At 55.1% G+C, this 20000-nt stretch overlaps 2 protein-coding genes across 2 annotated transcripts in view; both read right to left on the bottom strand.

Moving 5' to 3' along the window:
* The window catches only part of LOC125033964 (dystroglycan 1-like), a 78309-nt gene that overhangs the window by 37055 nt on the left and 21254 nt on the right, over positions 1-20000 (bottom strand). The window lies entirely within an intron of this gene.
* Positions 16842-18449, bottom strand: LOC125034042 (anther-specific proline-rich protein APG-like). The gene is made up of 2 exons (XM_047625682.1): positions 18205-18449; positions 16842-16929 (listed from the first exon to the last, which is right to left on the bottom strand). The coding sequence occupies exons 1-2, from the start codon at positions 18447-18449 to the stop codon at positions 16842-16844; spliced, it is 333 nt and encodes a 110-aa protein (XP_047481638.1).

Genomic DNA, 20000 nt, shown 5'->3' with positions numbered 1-20000 from the left:
CCTGCCTGCCTGCTTCGCGTGACACTGCCAAGGAGGCGTGTGTTGTGGAGGAGTCCTCTCTCGCATTATCGGAATTCGCTAAATCGCCAGCGTTATCTATCGCACAGGCCCCGTCGACGGCCTCTTATCGCCTCGCATTACCGCCGACAAACTCCCACGGTCACCCGAGGCTTATGTAATGCTGTTGGCAGGGAGGGAAGTCGGAGTGGAGGTGGAGGGAAGTCGGAGTGGAGGTGGAGGGAAGTCGGAGTGGAGGTGGAGGGAAGTCGGAGTGGAGGTGGAGGGAAGTCGGAGTGGAGGTGGAGGGAAGTGAGGGGGAGGGAGGGAGGGACGTAGAAGGAAGTGGGGAAGGAGATATCTGAGGTGGAGGGAAGTGGAGGAGGAAGGGAACGGAAAGAGGTGGAGGGAAGTGGAAGGAAGTGGGGAGGGAGGGATGGGAGGTAGAACGAAGTGAGAAGGGTGGGATGGGAGGTGGAGGGATAGACGTGGAGGGAAATGGGGAAGGGATGGAGGCATGGGGGGGAGCAAAAAATATGAAGAAAAGAAAAAAAAAACACCAAGAACACTCAACCACAACAAATTCCCGCGTCCCTATCAGACAAACAGGCAAACAAACAAACCCACACAAACTTGCACATCAGACGACTCCCCCCCCACCCCACCCCCCCACCCCCCCCCCCCCCAAAAAAAAAAAAAAAGATAGAACTCCGAAGATTCTCTATCCGGGCCCCTTGTAGGTACAGCGCCATCGCGACTCAGACAGACCGACACCAGCGCCAGGCCAAGGCGAGGGGAGGCAGACGGTTCGACATCCCCACGCGAAGGGGAGGGGGGGCGGGGCGGGGAGAGGGAGGGGGAGAGAGAGGGGGAGGGGGAGAGAGAGGGGGAGGGGGAGAGAGAGGGGGAGGGGGAGAGAGAGAGAGAGGGGGGGAGGAGGAGGGGGAGAGGGAAAGGGAGGGGGAGGGGGAGAGGGAGAGGGAGAGGGAGAGGGAGGGGGGGAGTGGGAAGGGGAGAGGGAGGGGGAGGGGATGGGGAGGGGGAAAGAGAGAGAGAGGGGGAGAGGGAGAGGGAGAGGAAGTGGGAGGGGGGAGGGAGGAGGGGGAGGGGGAGGGGGAGGGGGAGGGGGAGGAGGGGGAGGAGGAGGAGGAGGAGAGGAGGAGGAGGAGGAGGAGGAGGAGGAGGAGGAGGAGGAGGGGAGGAGGAGAGATGAAAAAGGGGGGAAAGGAGGAAGGCTCGGATTGCGGCTTTTCGAGGGAATCTGGAGGAGGAGGTGGAGGGGGAGGTGGAAAAGGTGGTGGAGGAGGAGGAGGAGGAGGAGGAGGAGGAGGAGGAGGAGGAGGAGGAGGAGGAGGAGGAGGAGGAGGAGGAGGAGAAAAAGATGAAGAAGAAAAAGACGAAGAAGAAGAAAAAGACGAAGAAGAAGAAGAAAAAGACGAAGAAGCAAGGGAAGAATTAGGAGGAGAACAAGGGTTTAAAAAAAAACAATTGAGGAGGGGAAAGCGAACGAGAACAGGGCGGAGGAGGAGAAGGCACTTCCTCGAAGGGTCGCTCTCCAGGAATGTCCCGACCCGTCCGGCCCTGCCCCCCTCCCCCAGCCCCCCCCCCCTTGCGTCGCCGTGGATGTTTGCTTAGCGCCCTTCTCGCCTCCTCGTCACTGCTGGGGACTTTTCGCCTCTATCTCTCCCTGGCTTACTGTCTCGCCTTTACTTGCTTGCTGTCTCCACCTCCTTTTGACTTTTCTCAACGACTTCCTCTCACTTTCTCTCACTTTCTCTCACTTTCTCTCACATGCTTGCTGTCTCCTACTCCCCCAAAACTTTTCCTTAAAACTGCTACGAATGTTACCGTCTGTTAAAGTTAGCCTACTTGTTTTATTTCTTATCTTCTTATTTCAGCTGTTGCTCCTCAAACTGCCGCGGAAACTCCCCTAAATCAAGGGCCATTTTTTAATGCTGTTGCTGCTCGGTAACAACAACAACAACAACAACAACAACAACAACAACAACAACAACAACAACGACAACAACGACAACAACAACAACAACAACAACAACGAACGACATGAATGCTCAACACAAATATGGAAATAACCCTTCGCTATAATCCTCCTCCTCCTCCTCATTATAAAACCTCGCTGACGACGTATTTATTCCTTTTTTCCCCCTTCTCCTCTTCATCGCAATCGCCTGCCAATCGCTTCCTTACTTCCCTTCCATTCCTATCCCTCCCTCCCTTCCTATCCCTCCCTCCCTTCCTATCCCTCCCTCCATTCCTATCCCTCCCTCCATTCCTATCCCTCCCTCCATTCCTATCCCTCTCCCTCTCCCTCTCCCTCTTTCTCTCTCTCTCTCTCTCCCTCTTTCTCTCTCTCTCCCTCTTTCTCTCTCTCTCCCTCCCTCCCTCCTCCTTTCCCTCCCCGCCGCCCCAACGTACGGATAAAAGAAAAGCAAAATGCGTCACTCGACACCGCCCATGGCCACGGTCGCCATCCCGACGCCGATAAGGGCAAGGCCAATGAAGGGGGAGGGGGGAAGAGAGAGGGGGGAGAGGGGAAAAGGGAGGGAGGGAAGGGGGAGAGGGGGGAGGGGGAGGGGGAGGGGGGAGGGGAGAGAGGGGGATGGGGGAGGGGGAGAGGGGGAGGGAGACAGGACAGACAGGGACAGGACGGAGAGAGAGAGAGGGGGGGTGGGAGAGATGGGGGGGAGGAGAGAAGGGGGGAGGAGGGAGGGAGGGAGGGGAGGGAAGGAGGGAGGGAGGGAAGGAGGGAAGGAGGGAGGGAGGGAGGGAGGGAGAGAGGGAGAGAGAGAGAGAGAGATAGAGATAGAGAGAGAGAGATAGAGAGAGAGAGAGGAGGAGAGGAGAGAGAGGACTGGAGAGAGAGAGAGAGAGAGAGAGATGAGAGAGAGATGAGAAGAGAGAGAGAAGAGAGAGAGAGAGAAGAGAAGAGAGAGTGAGGAGAGAGAGAGAGAGACAGACAGAGAGAGACAGAGACAGACAGAGACAGACAGGAGACAGACAGAGACAGACAGAGACAGACAGAGACAGACAGAGACAGACAGTGGACAGGACAGAGACAGACAGAGACAGACAGAGACAGACGACAGAGACAGACAGAGACAGACAGACAGACGGACGAGAGAGAGGGGGGGTGGGAGAGAGGGGAGGGGGGAGGGAGGGAGGGAGGGAGGGGAGGGGGGAGGGAGGGGGGAAGGACGGGAGGGAGGGAGGAGGGGAGGGAGGGGGGAGGGAGGGAGAGGAGAGATGGAGAGAGAGAGTGAGAGAGAGAGAAGAGACGAGAGTCGTGAAGGAGAGAGAAGAGACAGATAGAGACAGAACAGAGACAGCAGAGACAGACAGAGACGACAGAGACAGACAGAGACAGACAGAGACCAGCCAGAGAAACACAGACACACAGAGAGACAAAGAGAGACACACAGACACACAGACACACAGACAGACAGACAGAGACAGACAGACAGAGAGCGCGAGAGCGCCCCTGCTGCCGTCCCCCGCTTAGCGCGACGGGACATAACGCGCCCGAATCCCGCGTTCGCGCTCCACTTCCACCGCCGAATCTTGTTTGGGAATAATCAGTTAAATATTTAACGTCGCCGACCGCAATGCTATCCGTCTCGGCTGTAAACAAAGCCGGATCTGCGTGCGGGCCTCTCCCTCCCGCTGTCTATCCCATCCGGCTGTCTATCCCATCCGGCTGTCTATCCTTCCCGCTATCTATCCTTCCCGCTATCTATCCTTCCCGCTATCTATCCTTCCCTCCCCCCTCATCATCCTCATCCTCATCCTCATCCTCATCCTCATCCTCATCCTCATCCTCATCTTCCTAACATGAAAAAGTCACTCGATTTCACCACGAACAAACCGTAAAAGGATATAAACAACGAGAACAGCTACGCAGCCACCGACACACGGAAACACTTGCCCACAAAACACTCAAGTTACCACACGAACGCTCACGCACACGCACGCGCACACGCACGCACACACACACACCCCTATAAAAAATCGTACTCTCAGACATACCCCTTCCATACAATTTCATCGGTGCGTCTCTTCCTTCCGGCCCCCCTTCCCACTCCGCCCTACCCCCCTCCCACTCCGCCCTACCCCCCTCCCACTCCGCTCCCCCTCCCACTCCTACTCCGTCCTAGTTCTAATTTTCACATATCATATTAATTATTAAGGGCAATCAAATACACCTTAAATTTAACACTACAGTTATAAACCTACCTTGCTCTTCCACTCTTACTCCCTCTCCTCCACTCCCACATTTTTTTCCCTCTCCCTCTCCCTCTCCCTCCTCCACCACCCCACGCTCTTCCTCCTCTCCCCTTCTCCCCTCCCCCTACCCTCCCTCTCCCTCTCCTTCTCCCTCTCCCTCTCCACCACCCCACACATCTTCCTCTTCTCCCTCTCCCTCTCCACCACCCCCACACTCTTCTCCTCTCCCTTCCTCCCCTCCATTTTCACACCACTCCCTCCCTCTTCCTTAATCCCACCTCCCCACTCTTCCCCCCCCCTCTCTCCTCCCACTCCCCCCCCTACATGTAACCTATCCGTCCTACCTCCTCCCCCCACCCTCCATCCATCCCTACGCTGGTAACTGGTTTAAAAACAAAAACAGGAAGAAAGGTAAACAGAGATGGAAACGCGGATGCAAGCAGAATGTACTAGCAGACGCGTGATCAAGAACGGGGGAAGGGGGAGGAACCGAGAGGGGGGACGGGGAGGAGCCGAGAGGGGAGAGGGGGAGCCGAAAGGGGAGAGGGGGAGCCGAAAGGGGAGAGGGGGAGCCGAAAGGGGAGAGGGGGAGGGGGAGGGGGAGGGGGAGAGGGGGGGGAGCCGAAAGGGGAGAGGGGGAGGGGGGAGGGGGAGAGGGAGAGGGGGAGGGGGAGAGGTGGGGAGAGGAGCCGAGGGGGAGGGGGAGAGGAACCGGGAGGGTGGGAGGGAAAGGAAGTCGAGAGAGGGGGGAAGGGGGAGAGAAGGGAGACGGAGAGGAGGGTAAGGTGGAGAGGAGGGAGGTGGAGAGGAGGGAGATGGAGAGGGGGAGAGGGAGGAGAAGAGAAAGAGACAAGAGAGAAAGAGAAAGAGAAAGAGAAGGAGAAGGAGGAGAAGGAGAAGAAGGAGAAGGAGAAGGAGGAGAAGGAGAAGGAGAAGGAGGAGAAGGAGACAGGAGGGAAGAAGGAGGAGAAGGAGAAGGAGAAGGAGAAGGAGAAGAAGGAGAAGGAGAAGGAGAAGGAGAAGGAGAAGGAGAAGGAGAAGGAGAAGGAGAAGGAGAAGGAGAAGGAGAAGGAGAAGGAGAAGGAGAAGGAGAAGGAGAAGGAGAAGGAGAAGGAGAAGAAGGAGAAGGAGAAGGAGAAGGAGGAGAAGGAGAAGGAGAAGGAGAAGGAGAAGGAGAAGGAGAAAGAGAGAATAGTAGAAAGAGAAGGAAGAGTATGAGGAGGATGAAGTAGAAGAAGAGAAGGAGGCGAAGTAAGAGGAGAGGATCGATTAACAAACGCCACTGAATGAGACATTTTCATTATGTTTATTCACAATGAATCACTCGGGTTCCGCCCCCCCCCCCCCCACGCGCCTGAGTCTCGTTAGCCGAGCCGCCGACCCACAGCGAGGGAGAAGAGCGCGACGGACGAAGATGAAGGGGGGAGAAAGAGGAGGGGGAGGGAAGGGGGGGGGGGGGAGGGGGGGAGGGAGGGAGGGGGAAGTGAAGGTGGAGGGGGGGAGGGGAGGGGGGGAGTGGGAAGGTGGAGGGGAGGGGGAGGGGGGGAAGTGAAGGTGGAGGGGAGAGAGAGGGGGAAGTGAAGGTGGAGGGGAGAGAGGGGGAAGTGAAGGTGGAGGGGAGAGAGAGGGGAAGTGAAGGTGGAGGGGAGAGAGAGGGGGGAAGTGAAGGTGGAGGGGGGAGAGGGGAAGGGTAGGTGGAGGGGGAGATTGAAGGGGGAAGGGGAAGGGGGAAAAGGGGGAGGGGGGAGGGGTAGAGGGAGGAGAGGAGGAGAAGATTGAGTGAGTGAAGACGGAAAGGAGGAAACGGGGAAGAAGAGAGAGTAAGGAATGGAAGGTGGGAGGAAGGAGAAAGATGATGAGTGGTGGGGAAAAAAGAAAACGTTAACGGGAAAAAAATCCTTTTTCTTCCTGCAGTCAAAGCATAACACGTGCGAACACCACAGCTTGCAATCCTCTCCTTAACGCACAAACACAGTGCTTTCATCTCTCAAGAATAACACGTACCCACCAAGGTACTCGGGCAAGCACGCACGCACGCACGCACCATTCAATTTACTTGCCCAGAAAGGAGAGAAAGGAGAGAAGAGAGGAGAGATGAGGAGGGGTGAAAGGGGAGGGAGGAGGGGGGGAAGAGAGGGTGAGGGGGAGGGAGAGGGGGAGAGGGGAGGGGAGAGAGAGAGAGAGAAGGGGGGAGAGAGGAGAGAGGAGAGAGAGAGGAGAGAGGAGAGAAAGGAGGAGAGTAGGGCGAGAGAGAGAGAGAGAGAGAGAAGAGGGAGAGAAAGAGGAAGTGGAAGAGAAGAGAGATAGGAGAGAGAGAGAGAGAGAGGGAGAGGAGAAAGAGAGAAAGAGAAAGAGGGAAAAGGAAAGAGAGCGAGAGAAGAGAGAGGGAGAGAGAAGAGAAGAAGGGGGGGGGGAGAGAAGAGAGGGGAGAGAGAGAGAGAGAGAGGAGAGAAAAAGTGAAAGAAAAGGGAAAGAGAGAGAGAGAGAGAGAGAGAGAGAGAGAGAGGGGGAGGGGAGAGAGATGAGAGAGAGGAAGAGAGAGAGAAAAGAGAGAGCGAGGGAAAAGAGAAAGAAGATGAGAGAGAGATGAGAGAGAGAGAGGAAGGAGAGAAGAGAAAGAGAAAGAGAAACGAGAAGAGAAAGAGAAAAGAGAAAAAGAAAGAGAGAGGAGAGGGAGGAGAGGGGGAGAGAGAGGGAGAGAGAGGGAGGGAGAGGGAGAGAGGGGAGAGAGAGGGGGGGGAGGGAGAAAAGAGGGAAGAGAGGGGAGGGTGGGAGAGAGAGGGGAGGAGAGGGAGAGAGAGAGAGGAGGGGGAGAAGAGAGAGAGAGAGGGAGAGAGAGAGGGAGAGGAGAGAGAGAGAGAGAGAGAGAGAGAGAGAAAAGAGAGAGAAACGAGAAACGAAAAACAAAAATCCCGGAGCGCCACCTGCCCTGCTTCCCCCGGGAGCGTCCAAAAAATTAAACCCCGAAAAATAAATACATAAATACGGTTGTTGTTTGGCCTTCTAACCCCCGTTCGAATCAGCTTTCGGACGGTTAAAAAAAAAAAAAAAAAAAAAAAAAAATATATATATATATATCAAGATGAAAAATACAAAACGTCTACTCTGACAGAGATGCAGTTTTTAAAAATCTTTTTTATTTTGGGCATCACATTTCATGTTCGTCAGTCATGTCACAATGCGATTACAATCATATCACGTGACATCACTTCACATAGCAATGCAATCAAGTCACATACTTTGAACTCAATCATGTCAAACCCCTTTTACACTGCATTTACAGTTTTCCGGGAAACCTGAAATTCATAAACTGACATGCAACTTACAATCACGTGACATTGCAATTACAGTTTCACGTGACACTGCAATTACAATATCACGTGACACTGCAACTACAATATCACGTGACATTGCAATTACAGTATCACGTGACACTGCAATTACAATCATATCACGTGACAACACATCGCACTGCAATCACGTCACATCCCATCAACATGCAGACCCACCCCACGAACACCTCCCACGTCTCCAACACAAAAGGACGAACAGAAAAAAAACCAATTAAACATGACGGACGCCTGTTTACACCCCCCCCCCAAGAAAAGGAGGGGGAGGGGGGTCGCCTCTGGGAAAGCAAGTCCGGTCGAGGAAGGTCAAGATGGCCGCGGGAGATTGCAACACTAACATTCTAACTTGCAATATGCACACACACGCACGCACGTCGACTGAAAGAGAAAGGAAATTGGGAAATGAGAGAGAGGAGAGGAGAGGAGAGGAGAGGAGAGGAGAGGAGAGGAGAGGAGAAAAGAGGAGAGGATGGAGGAGAGTGAGTGTGTCAAAAAAAGGGAGAAAGGAGAGAGGGGAAGAAGAGGTAGAGAGGAAGGGGAGAAGAGGGAGATAGGAAAGGGAACAGAGGGAGATTTAAGGGACAGAGGGGATAGGGAAAGGGAAAGAAGAAGAGGGGATAGTAAGGGTGAAAAAAGGAGAAGAGGAGATAGATAAAGGGAGAAGAGGGAAAAGCTAAGGGAAAAAAGAGAGGGAGATAGGAAGGAAAGAAGAGGGAGTAGGAAAGGGAGAAGAGGAGATAGGAAAGGAGAAAAGGGAGATAGGAAGGAAAAAGAGGGGAAAATGGAAAGGAAGAAGAGGGAGATAGGAAAGGAAGAAGAGGGAGATAGGAAAGGGAACAGGGGGGAGATAGGAAAGGGGAGAAGGGGAGCTAGGAAAGGGAGAAGGGGAGAAAGGAAGGGAAGAGGGAGATAGGAAGGGAGGGAAAAGGGAAATAGGAAAGGGAGAAGGGGAGTAGGGGAAAAGGGGAAGAGGGAGATAGGGAAAAGGGGGAAAAGGGAAAAAGGAAAGGGAACCCGAGGGGGATAGGAAAGGGAAAAAGAGGGAACTAGGAAAAGGGGGAAGAGGAGATAGGAAAGGAGAAAGAGGGGATGGAGGGAGAAGAGGGAGCTAGGAAAGGGAGAAGAGGGAGATAGGAAAGGGGGAAAAAGGGGGATTTGGGAAAAGGGAGAAGAGGGGGGGGATAAAGGGAAGGGAGAAAAAGGGGGGATCGGGAAAGGGAGAAGAGGGATAGGAAGGGGAAGGGGAATAGGAAAGGGAGAAGAGGGGAGATAGGAAAAGGGAAAAAGAAAGGGGGTAGGGAAAAGGGGAAGAGGGGAAAATAGGAAAAAGGGGAAAAGGGGGTGGAAAGGGAGAAGAGGGAGATAGGAAAGGGAGAAGAGGGAGATAGGAAAGGGAGAAGAGGGAGATAGGAAAGGGAAAAGAGGGAGATTTAAGGGAACAGAGGGAGATAGGTAAAGGGAGAAGAGGGAGTAGGAAAAGGGGAAAGAAGGGGGTTTGGAAAGGGGGAAAAAAGGAAAAGGGAGATAGGGAAAAGGAAAAAGGGGAGATAGGAAAGGAGGGAAAAGGGAGATAGGAAAGGAAGAAGAGGGAGATAGGAAAGGAAGAGAGGGAGATAGGAAAGGAAGAAGAGGGAGATAGGAAAAGGGAAGAAGAGGGAGATAGGAAAGGAAGAAGAGGGAGATAGGAAAGGAAGAAGAGGGAGATAGGAAAGGGAGAAGAGGGAGATAGGAAAGGGAGATAAAGAGATAAATCAAACAGAATAAGAGGGGAGAGAAAAAGAGAGAAGGCGGCGGCAAGCCAACACAAGACAAGACGAGGCGGAAACAGAAGAGAATAATGGAACGAAATGAAGTGAAAAGAGAGAAAAAAAGAGAAACGCGGAGAGCAGACGGAAAACGAAAGGCCACAAGCACAGAAAATTCCAAGACGAAAAAAAAAAAAGAGAAAAAGAGAGAGAGACCCCAAAAGAAAGAAAAGAGAGAAAAAACAAACGTCCACAACGAAAGACAAAGAGAAGGAAAAACAGAAACAAAACAGAAGAGCAAGAGAGAGAAGAAAAAACTCCACATCCCCCATTCCCCCGCGCGAGAACCTAACAAAAGCAAATATCCAAATCTGCCGAAAGCCCAAAGCTTTTAGCAAGAAACAAAAAAAAATAGAACTGGCGAGTTATCACAAGACAAGAGACGGATGTGTGGGAGAGAGGGAAGGAGGAGGAGGGAGAGGGGGAAGGAGGAGGAGGAGGGGGAAGGAGGGAGAGGGAGGGGGGGGGGGGGGAGAAGGGGGGGGAAGGGGGAGAAGGAGGGGGAGGGGAGGGAGGAAAGGGGGAGGGGAGGGGGGGAGGGAAGGAGGAGGGGAGGGGGAGGAGGGAGGGCGAGAGGAGGGGAAAGGGGGGCGGAAGGGGGGAGGGGGAGGAAAGGGGGAAGGGGAGAGGGGGGGAGAGGGGGAAAAGGGGGGAGGAGGAGGAGGAGGGGGGAAGGGGGAGAGGAGGGGGGAAGGGGAAGAGGGGAGGAGGAGGAGGGAGGAGGGGGGGAGGGGAGGGGGAGGAGATGGGGGGGGACGGGGGGGAAGGAGGGGAAGGAAGGGAAGGGAAAGGGGGAGAAGGGAGGGAGGGAAGGGAGGGGGAAGGAGGAGAAGGGGGGGGAAAAGGGGAAAGGAGGGGGAAGGAGGGAGAAGGGAGGGGGGAAGGGAGGGAGAAGGAGGGAGGGAAGGAGGGAAAAAAGGGAAAGGGGGAAGAGGGAGAAAGGGGAGGGGGAAGGGGAAGGAGGGAGAAAGGGGGGGGGAAAGGAGGGAGGAAGGGAGGGGGAAGGAGGGAGAAGGGAGGGGGAAGGAGGGAGAAGGGAGGGGGAAGGGGGGGGAAGAGGGGAGGGGGGAAGGGGGGGGAAGGGAGGGGGGAGGAGGGGGGGGAAGGTGAGGGGGAAGGGGGGAGAAGGGGGGGGAGGAGGAGGGAGGGGGAAGGAGGGAGAAGGATGGGGGAAGAGGAGGGGGAAGGGGGAGAAGGAGGGGGAAGAAGGAGGGAAGGAAGGGAGGGGGAAGGAGGGGAGAAGGGGGAGGGGGAAGGAGGGAGGGGGAAAGGGGGAGAAGGAGGGAGAGGAGGGAGAAGGGAGGGGAAGGGAGGGAGAAGGGGAGAGGGGGGAGGGGGGGGGGAAGGGACGGGGGGAGGGAGGGAGGGGAGGGGGGGGGGGGAGGTGAGAAGGAGGGGGAAGGGGGAGAGGAGGGGGAAGGGAGGGGAGAAGGGGGGAGAGGGGGAGGGGAGGGGGAAGGGGGGAGAAGGAGGGGAGGAGGGAGGGGGGGAGAGGGGGGAGGGGGAAGGAGGGAGAAGGGGAGGGGGGGAGGGAGAAGGAGGGAGAAGGGAGGGGGGGGAGAGGAGGGGAAGGGGGGGGAAGGGGGAGAGGGAGGGGGAGGGAGGGAGGAGGAGAAGGGAGGGGGGGGGGAGGGAGGGGGAAAGGGGGGGGAGGAAGGGAGGGGAAGGGGGGGGGGGGAGGGGAGGGGGTAGGAGGGAGGGGGAGGGGGAGGGGGGTAGGAGGGAGGGGAAGGAGGGAGAAGGAGGGGAAGGGAGGGAGAAGGGGGGGAAGGGGAGGAGGGGGGATGGAGGGGAGGAGGGGGAGAGGAGGGGAAGGGAGGGGGAGGAGGAAAAAGGGAGGGGGGGAGGGGGAAGGGAGGGGGGGGGAAGGAGGGGAGAAAGGGAGGGGGAAGGAGGTGAGAAGGAGGGGATGGAGGAGGAGGGGAGGAGGAAGGAGGGGGAAGGAGGGGGGAAGGGGGGTAAGGAGGGAGGAAGGGAGGGGGGGGGAGGGAGAAGAAGGGGGGGGAAGGAGGGGAGAGGGAGGGGGGAAGGAGGGAGAGGGAGGGGGTAGAGGGAGGAGGGAGGGGGAAGGAGGGAGGGGAGGGGGAAGGAGGAGAAGGAGGGAGAAGGAGGGAGAAGGAGGGGAGAGGGGGTGGAGGGGAAGGGGGTGAAGGAGGGGGAAGGAGGGAGGGGGGGGGGTGGGGAGGGAGGGGAAGGAGGGGGGTAGGGGGGGAAGGGAGGAGAGGGAGGGGAGGGGAGGGGGAGGAGGGGGGAGAAGGGAGGGGGAGGGAGAAGGGGGGGGGGGGGAGGGGGGAGAGGAGGAGAAGGGGGGGTGGGGGGGGGGGGGGGGGGGGGGGGGGGGGGGGTGGGGGGGGGGGGGGGGGGGGGGGGGGGGGGGAGGGGGGGGGGGTGGGGGGGGGGGGGGGGGGGGGGGGGGAGGGGGAGAAGGAGGGGGAAGGAGGGAGAAGGGAGGGGGAAGGAGGGAGAAGGGGGGGGGAAGGAGGGAGAAGGGAGGGGGAAGGAGGGGAGAAGGGAGGGGGAAGGAGGGAGAAGGGAGGGGGAAGGAGAGGGGAGGAGGGAGAAGGGAGGGGGAAGGGGGGAGAAGGGAGGGGGAAGGAGGGAGATGGGAGATGGGAGGACGAGGAAAAAGGGAGGACGAGGAGGGAGAAGGGAGGATGAAGAGGGAGAGGGAAGAAGGAGGGGGAGGGGGGAATAGGAGGGAGGAGAGACGGAGCGTTATCACAAGACAAGAGACGGATGTGTGGCAGAGGAGGAAGACGGGAGGAGGAGGGAGAGAGGGGAGGAAGGAGAAAGAAAGAGGAGGGTGAAGGAAGAAAAAAGGAGGAAGAGGAGGAGGAGGGGGGAAGGGAGGAGGGGGAAGAGGAGGAGGAGGGGGGAAGGGAGGAGGGGGAAGAGGAGGGGGAGGGGGGAAGGGAGGAGGGGGAAGGGAGGAGGGGGGAAGGGAGAGGGAGGGGGAAAGGAGGAGGGGGGAAGGGAGAAGGAGGGGGAAGGGAGAAGGAGGGGGGAAGGGAGGGGGGAAGGGAGAAGGAGGGGGACGGGAGGAGGAGGGGGGAAGGGAGGAGGGGGAAGGGAGAAGGAGGGGGAAGGGAGGAGGGGGAAGGGAGAAGGAGGGGGGAAGGGAGAAGGAGGGGAAGGGAGAAGGAGGGGGAAGGGAGAAGGAGGGGGAAGGGAGAAGGAGGAGGGGAAGGGAGAAGGAGGGGGAAGGGAGAAGGAGGGGGAAGGAGGGAAAACAAGGGAAAGGAGGGAGAAGGAGGGGGAAGGAGCGGGAAGGAGGGAAAGCAAGGGAAAGGAGGGAGAAGAAGGGGGAAGGGAAGGGAAGCGAGGGAAGGAGGAAGGAGGGGTAAGAAAGGGAGGGAAGAGGGGGTGGCAGAGAGAAGGAAGAAGGGGAGATAAGGGAAGGGGAGATAAGGGAAGGAGAAACTGTGGATAAGGATGGAGGGGTAAGGGGGAGTAGTGGAGGAAGAGGAAGTATTAGAAAAGGGGAGGATGGGGGGAGGATGGAGGAGGAGGAAAAAGGAGGAAGGAGGAGGAGGAAGGAGAAGAGAGGCGAAGGGAGGAAAGGGGAGAGATGGGAGAAGGGCGAAGGGATAATTGGAGAAGGGGATGAGACGGAGGAAGATAAATGTTGAAGGAGGAGGAAGAGGGTGGTAGAAGGAAGGTGGGAGAAAGGAGTGGAGGAGGAAAGGGGAGAGAGGAGGGGAGGAGGAGGAGAGGAGGGGAGGAGGGGAGGAGGGGAGGAGGAGAGGAAGGGAGAGAAGGGTGAGAGGAGTGGAGGAGGAGAGGGGAGGAGATGGGAGGGGGGCAGAAGTGAGAAGGTGGGAAGAAGGAGAAGGGAGGAGAAGTTGGGGAGGGGGAGAAGGGAGGAGGGAGGAGGAGGGAGGAGAAGGGAGGAGGGAGGAGGAGGGAGGAGGAGGGAGGATGTGGGAGGAAGGGGGAACCGGGGGGAGGGGGGGAGGGGCGGCCTACCACAATTTCCTGCCTCCCACCAGCCGTGCCCCCGCGAGCGCCACCTACGGTTCGCGCTCACCATCGACACCACACCATCGCTATCGCCGTTACCATCACCCCGCACGCCCTCACCATCACTCCCGTATTGCAAATAATCACCATCACCACCATTATCATACTCATCAACGTCATCACCCCCACCATCACAATCATAGTCATCACCATCATCATATTCATCATCACCATCATCATCATCGTAGTCATCACCATCATCATCATAGTCATCACCATCATCATCATAGTCATCACCATCATCATAGTCATCATCATCATCGTAGTCATCACCATCATCATATTCATCATCACCATCATCATCGTAGTCATCACCATCATCATCATCATAGTCATCATCATCGTAGTCATCACCATCATCATCATCATAGTCATCATCACCATCATCATCGTAGTCATCACCATCATCATCATATTCATCATCACCCATCATCATAGTCATCATCATAGTCATCATCACCATCATCATCATATTCATCATCACCATCATCATAGTCATCATCACCATCATCATCACCATCATCATCATAGTCATCATCATCATCATCATATTCATCATCACCATCATCATCATAGTCATCATCATCATCATAGTCATCACCATCATCATATCAACAGCATTACCACGCTCACTATCTCACTAATCACATCACCACTCACAGAGTCAACACAATTACTTACAAACACAATCTTTACTTCCTCAAAAAAAACACCACAACATTCCTTGTTCAATCGTCATTTCCCAAACAGAGGACATGAACAACGCAAAAAACAAAAAACAAAAAAAAAAACGAACGAAAACAAACAAAGACATTACCCTATAGCATTCTCACACTTATCAACATCTTATTCATACTCACAATCCGCATCCTGCCCCTCCCCCTCTTCGACTTTCTCCCCCCCCCCCTTCTCTTTCTTTCTTCATCCCTCTTTCTCCTCTCTCTCTCTCTCTCTCTCTCTCTCTCTCTCTCTCTCTCTCTCTCTCTCTCTCTCTCTCTCTCTCTCTCTCTCCTACCGTTCCCTCTCTCATCTACCGTTCCCTCCCTCCCTCCCTTTGTCCCTCTCAAATTCCCCTTCCTGTGTCTCCTTTACCCTTTCCCTCATCTTCTCTTCCCTCCTCCTCTTCGCTCCCCGTTTCCCTTCCTACGCCTACCGCAACCTTCCCCATACTCATTCATTTTCCCTTCCCCCTTTACTCTCTCTTTCTCCCCCTCCCCCACCCTCTATCAACCCTTGCTGTTTCCCCTCCCTTCACGCCCTCGCTCCCCTCCCACACCGCATCCCCCTACCCTACCCTTCCCTCCCCTCCCCTGTCTCCTCTCCCCTGTCTCCTCTCTCCTCTCCTCTCCTCTCCTCTCCTCTCTCCTCTCCCCCCCTCTCCCCTTCCTCCCCCTCCCTCCCCCCCCCCTCCACCAAGCATCCGCACATGCATCATTTCCCGGTGACGTCACTCCCTCCCTCCCTCCCCCCTCCCCCTCTGCCCGACCTGAGTCATCGTCACCTCCAGACCATATGACGTCATCGTGCCCATCCTTAACGGGCATCCTCCTCCGCCCCCCTCTCGCCCCCGGCCCCCTTGCTTCTCCTCATTTCACTTTTCTCTGTTCATCATTCTCTCTTCTGTGTCTTCTCTCTTTCCCGCTTTTTATCTTTTTTTTTCTCTTTTTTTTTTTTTTTTTTCTTGATCTCCCCCCTGCTCCATCTTCGTTACGGATTTCGGGGATTTGCCCCAAGTCCCTCCGCGTTTCCTTCTTCATTCCCTCTTCGCTTGGTATTTACTCTTCCCTCTTTCCCTCCTCCACTTTTCGTCTCCCCTTCGCCACGTTATTCCTCCTATGCCTATTCCCCCTTCCTCTCCTTTTACGACTCCTACTACTTTTTTTTTTCATTTCCTCCCTTTTCGTCTTCCCTTCTCCTACTCTCTTTTTTCCCCCGTCTTTCCTCCTATTCCATCTTGGGCCTCCTCTTCCTCCTCGTCCGTCTCCCCCTTCTCCTTCGCCTCCTCCGCCTCCTCCTCCTCCTCCTCGCCCGTCTCCCCCTTCTCCTCCTTCTCCTCCTCCTCCTCGCCCGTCTCCTCCTCGCCCGTCTCCCCCTTCTCCTCCTCCTCCTCCTCCTCCTCGCCCGTCTCCCCCTTCGCCTCCTCCTCCTCCTCGACGGCGCTGGTCCGTTTCCCACAATCGAGACCAGGCACCCACAGGCCACGTGTATTGATCTGACCTCGAATAGGCCAAAGGACCCAGACCAAACCAGGCCAGACCATCTCTCGCCGACGTTGGTGTGGCACACTCTCAAAAAAAACAGGCGCCCAAATGGTCTTGTTTAGGTCCTGCCCCAGCACAGGCCGTCATAATTTTCGATATATGGGAACTCAGACCCGCTCTACTTGGCAACTGCGACCCGTGCAACACCCAAGCGCTTCGGTCTGCAACAACGCTGTTCTCGCCTGATCCACCGCCCGAGCTGGTCTGGTCCACCGCGACTGGTCTGGTTTGCTCCACAACATTGGTCTGGCGAGGCATGCGTGTGTGATAGACGGCACCCCGTCCGCGATCCGCGTGCCGCAACTCTCGCCTCACCGTCGCCCTAGCGGAAGGCTCAAAGTCCCTCGGGCTGAGACACGCTCCCGGACCCCTACTGCTGGCCCGTCATCCGGCCGGCGCGCGATCGTCGCCCTTGTCGCGGAGGTGCGGAAGGCTCAGGTTGGCGTGCCGACGAGCGCGAGGGAATGCGGGGGCCTGGCCGAGGTGCCGATTCGTGTATTTACACAAGGGGGAACTTGATCAGGTCATCAGCATATACCCGACAGTCCGACATCATAGGGTTTACAGTGACTCCACAGCGCCCCTGAGTCACCATACCAAACCTCACGTCCTTCGTCTCATATCCCCTCAACGAGAACCAGACACCATACCCGCCGGACAGGGGGAACACCATACCCAACACGCCGCACATGTCGCCCAGATTACCGCGGCATCATCTCCCCAGGCCACGCCACAACATACTATATTTTTACACCGATGCGTTAACGTTTAATGGACGTGTAGCCAGACGACACTTGTCATGCGAACCGCTGCCCACAGACTAAACGCCTCCACTTTATAAATACTATGTGGACACGAGGCCACGGGATGGATCTCCCACAAACCCCGTCCCGAGACTTCTTAAATCCTCAGAGAAAGAGACGACACACAAAAAAAACAAAAACAGAGGGAAATTAGAAACAATTATTCAAGATGTCACTCGCCTGGTTCGACATCACCAGGGCACTCTCTCCCCTGCCTCCACCATCGCCTCCGTCACTATCCACCACCACATCGCCATCACCACCTCCACCTCCACCACGATTACCCAACAAATAAAAAAATAAAATCAAGACAGCGCGGCCTTGTGTCCTCAACCCCGGGCGAAGGAGCAGAGCGAAAAAACCTTAACCTACAAACACCACAAATACCAAAGACTTCACAGACATCACAGACACAGGCACCAGCGACATCACTTGACGACACAGGGGACACCTTAATGGAGGCGTCTCTTAAATACACTACCGCCACTTGGACACGTATTTAGGGGAACCCGCCCTCCACACAAACCATCCAAAAATATATCGCAATGATCTACCTCAATGGAAAAGAAAACAAAACACAAAGACAACAAAAAAAGAAAACATCTCGCCCCTCCCTACCCACGCGCCACTCGACTTCCCGCAACAATAGTACTCCATGAAATCAAACCGAGAAAAACAATATAAACAATCTGTAAAAAAATAGGGGCCTCATAGCCTACCGATTACAAATTAGACATAAAATACATCTTGTACCCCCCGCACCCCCACCCCCCACCCCGAGAACCAGCCTGACGTCGCAGCAGTATCTCCTCCCCACAACAGGTATGGATGGCACTGGCGGGAGAGCCTCGCCATTAACAGCTGAAAAAGGTAGGTCTATGGGGAGGGGGAAGGGAAGGGAGGGAAGGGCAGTGAGGGGAGGGAAGGGAGGGAAGGGCAGTGAGGGGAGGGAAGGGAGGGAAGGGCAGTGAGGGGAGGGAAGGAAGGGAAGGGCAGTAAGAGGAGGGAAGGGAGGGAAGGGCAGTGAGGGGAGGGAAGGGCAGTGAGGGGAGGGAAGGGCAGTGAAGGGAGGGAAGGGCAGTGAGGGGAGGGAAGGGCAGTGAGGGGAGGGAAGGGAGGGAAGGGCAGTGAGGGAGGGAAGGGCAGTGAGGCGTGGGAAGGGAGGGAAGGGCAGTGAGGGGTGGGAAGGGAGGGAAGGGCAGTGAGGGGTGGGAAGGGGGAAGGGCAGAGAGGGGTGGAGGGGAAGGGATAGAGGGAAGGGAAAGGATGGGGGAGGGAGTTGGGGAGGGGAGATGGGAGAGGGGGAGGGAAGAGGTAGAGGTAGGGGTAGGGGCTGGGAAGAGGTAGAGGTAGGGGTAGGGGCTGGGAAGAGGTAGAGGTAGGGGTAGGGGCTGGGAAGAGGTAGAGGTAGGGGTAGGGGCTGGGAAGAGGTAGAGGTAGGGGTAGGGGCTGGGAAGAGGTAGAGGTAGGGGTAGGGGCTGGGAAGAGGTAGAGGTAGGGGTAGGGGCTGGGTAGAGGTAGAGGTAAGGGTAGGGACTGGGAAGAGATAGAGGTAGGGGTAGGGGCTGGGAAGAGGTAGGGGTAGGGGCTGGGGAGAGGTAGGGGTAGGGGCTGGGGAGAGGCAGGGGCAGGGGCTGGGGAGAGGTAGGGGTAGGGGCAGGGAAGAGGCAGGGGCAGGGGCTGAGGAGAGGTAGGGGTAGGGGCTGGGTAGAGGTATGGGTAGGGCCTGGGTAGGGGCTGGGTAGAGGTATGGGTAGGGGCTGGGTAGAGGTATGGGTAGGGGCTGGGTAGAGGCAGGGGCAGGGGCTGGGTAGAGGTAGGGGTAGGGGCTGGGTAGAGACAAGGGCAGGGGCTGGGTAGAGGTAGAGACAGGGGCTGGGCACAGGCAGGGGCTAGGTAGAGGTAGAGACAGGGGCTGGGCACAGGCAAGGGCAGGGGCTGGGTAGAGGCAGGGGCAGGGGGTCGAGCCATCGCGCCACTACGCTTCCGATACCTTGAGATTGAACGAGGCGGCGGGGCGCTGGCCACGTGACCCGCCCCTAAGCCTTTCCGAGGGAGAAGAAACACAGACCGTCTACGTTGTATAATAAAGACCTTTCTAGAAAAATGCGTGTGCGTGTGTGTGTGCGTGTGTGTGTGCGTGTGTATGTGTGTATGTGTGTATGTGTGTGTGTGTGTGTGTGTGTATGTGTGTATTGTGTATTGTGTATTGTGTATTGTGTATGTGTATTGTGTATTGTGTATGTGTATTGTGTATGTGTATTGTGTATTGTGTATGTGTATTGTGTATGTGTGTGTATGTGTGTATGTGTGTATGTGTGCATGTGTGTATTGTGCATGTGTGTATTGTGTATGTGTGTATTGTGTATGTGTGTATTGTGTATGTGTATTGTGTATGTGTATTGTGTATGTGTATTGTGTATGTGTATTGTGTATGTGTATTGTGTATGTGTATTGTGTATGTGTGTATGTGTGTATGTGTGTATTGTGTATGTGTGTATTGTGTATGTGTGTATTGTGTATGTGTATTGTGTATGTGTATTGTGTATGTGTATTGTGTATGTGTATTGTGTATGTGTATTGTGTATGTGTGTATTGTGTGTGTGTATTGTGTATTGTGTATTGTGTATTGTGTATTGTGTGTGTGTGTATTGTGTGTGTGTGTGTGTGTGTGTGTGTGTGTGTGTGTGTGTGTGTGTGTGTGTATGTGTGTGTGTGTGTGTGTGTGTGTGTGTGTGTGTGTGTGTGTGTGTATGTGTGTGTGTGTGTGTGTGTGTGTGTGTGTGTGTGTGTGTGTGTGTGTGTGTGTATGTGTGTGTGTGTGTGTGCGTGTGCGTGTGCGTGTGCGTGTGCGTGTGCGTGTGCGTGTGCGTGTGCGTGCGTGTGCGTGTGCGTGTGCGTGTGCGTGTGCGTGTGCGTGTGCGTGCATGTACACAGAAACATACACCACACCCACATATATTGATATTATATATGTATACATTATATACATATACATTATTTACACACACAGTCTATAAATAAATATATATATATATAATGTATATATATACATATATATAGTATAATACATATATATATTATAATACATATATATATCATAATACATATATATACCTTAAATACATAGATATACATGTTCATGTAATATATGCGTATATATAGAGTAAATCCTCTGCCTTTGTTTAGGTCTGCGTCCGTGTCAGTGTCTCTTGGTGTGTCTGGGTGGAGCAAATATATATAACTTTTATTCTATTATATATTATCATCATCATCATCATCATCATCATCATCATCATCATCATCATCATCATCATCATCATCATCATCATCATCATCATCATCATCATATTGTTTGTAAGTTATGTAGAGATTCTATGCAATATATGTTGACTAATAGATTTGTATCTATCGCGGGTACATATACATATAAATTCATCGATAAACGAATGAATATTATAAACAAATAATTAAGTAATCAAACACACAGTCTAGAATATACCCGTATATATATTTGTTTAT

Source organism: Penaeus chinensis, chromosome 17 (genome assembly GCF_019202785.1).
Source record: "Penaeus chinensis breed Huanghai No. 1 chromosome 17, ASM1920278v2, whole genome shotgun sequence".
In the NCBI taxonomy this organism is placed as follows: Eukaryota; Metazoa; Arthropoda; class Malacostraca; order Decapoda; family Penaeidae; genus Penaeus; species Penaeus chinensis.
This window is presented reverse-complemented; position numbering and strand designations above follow the sequence as displayed.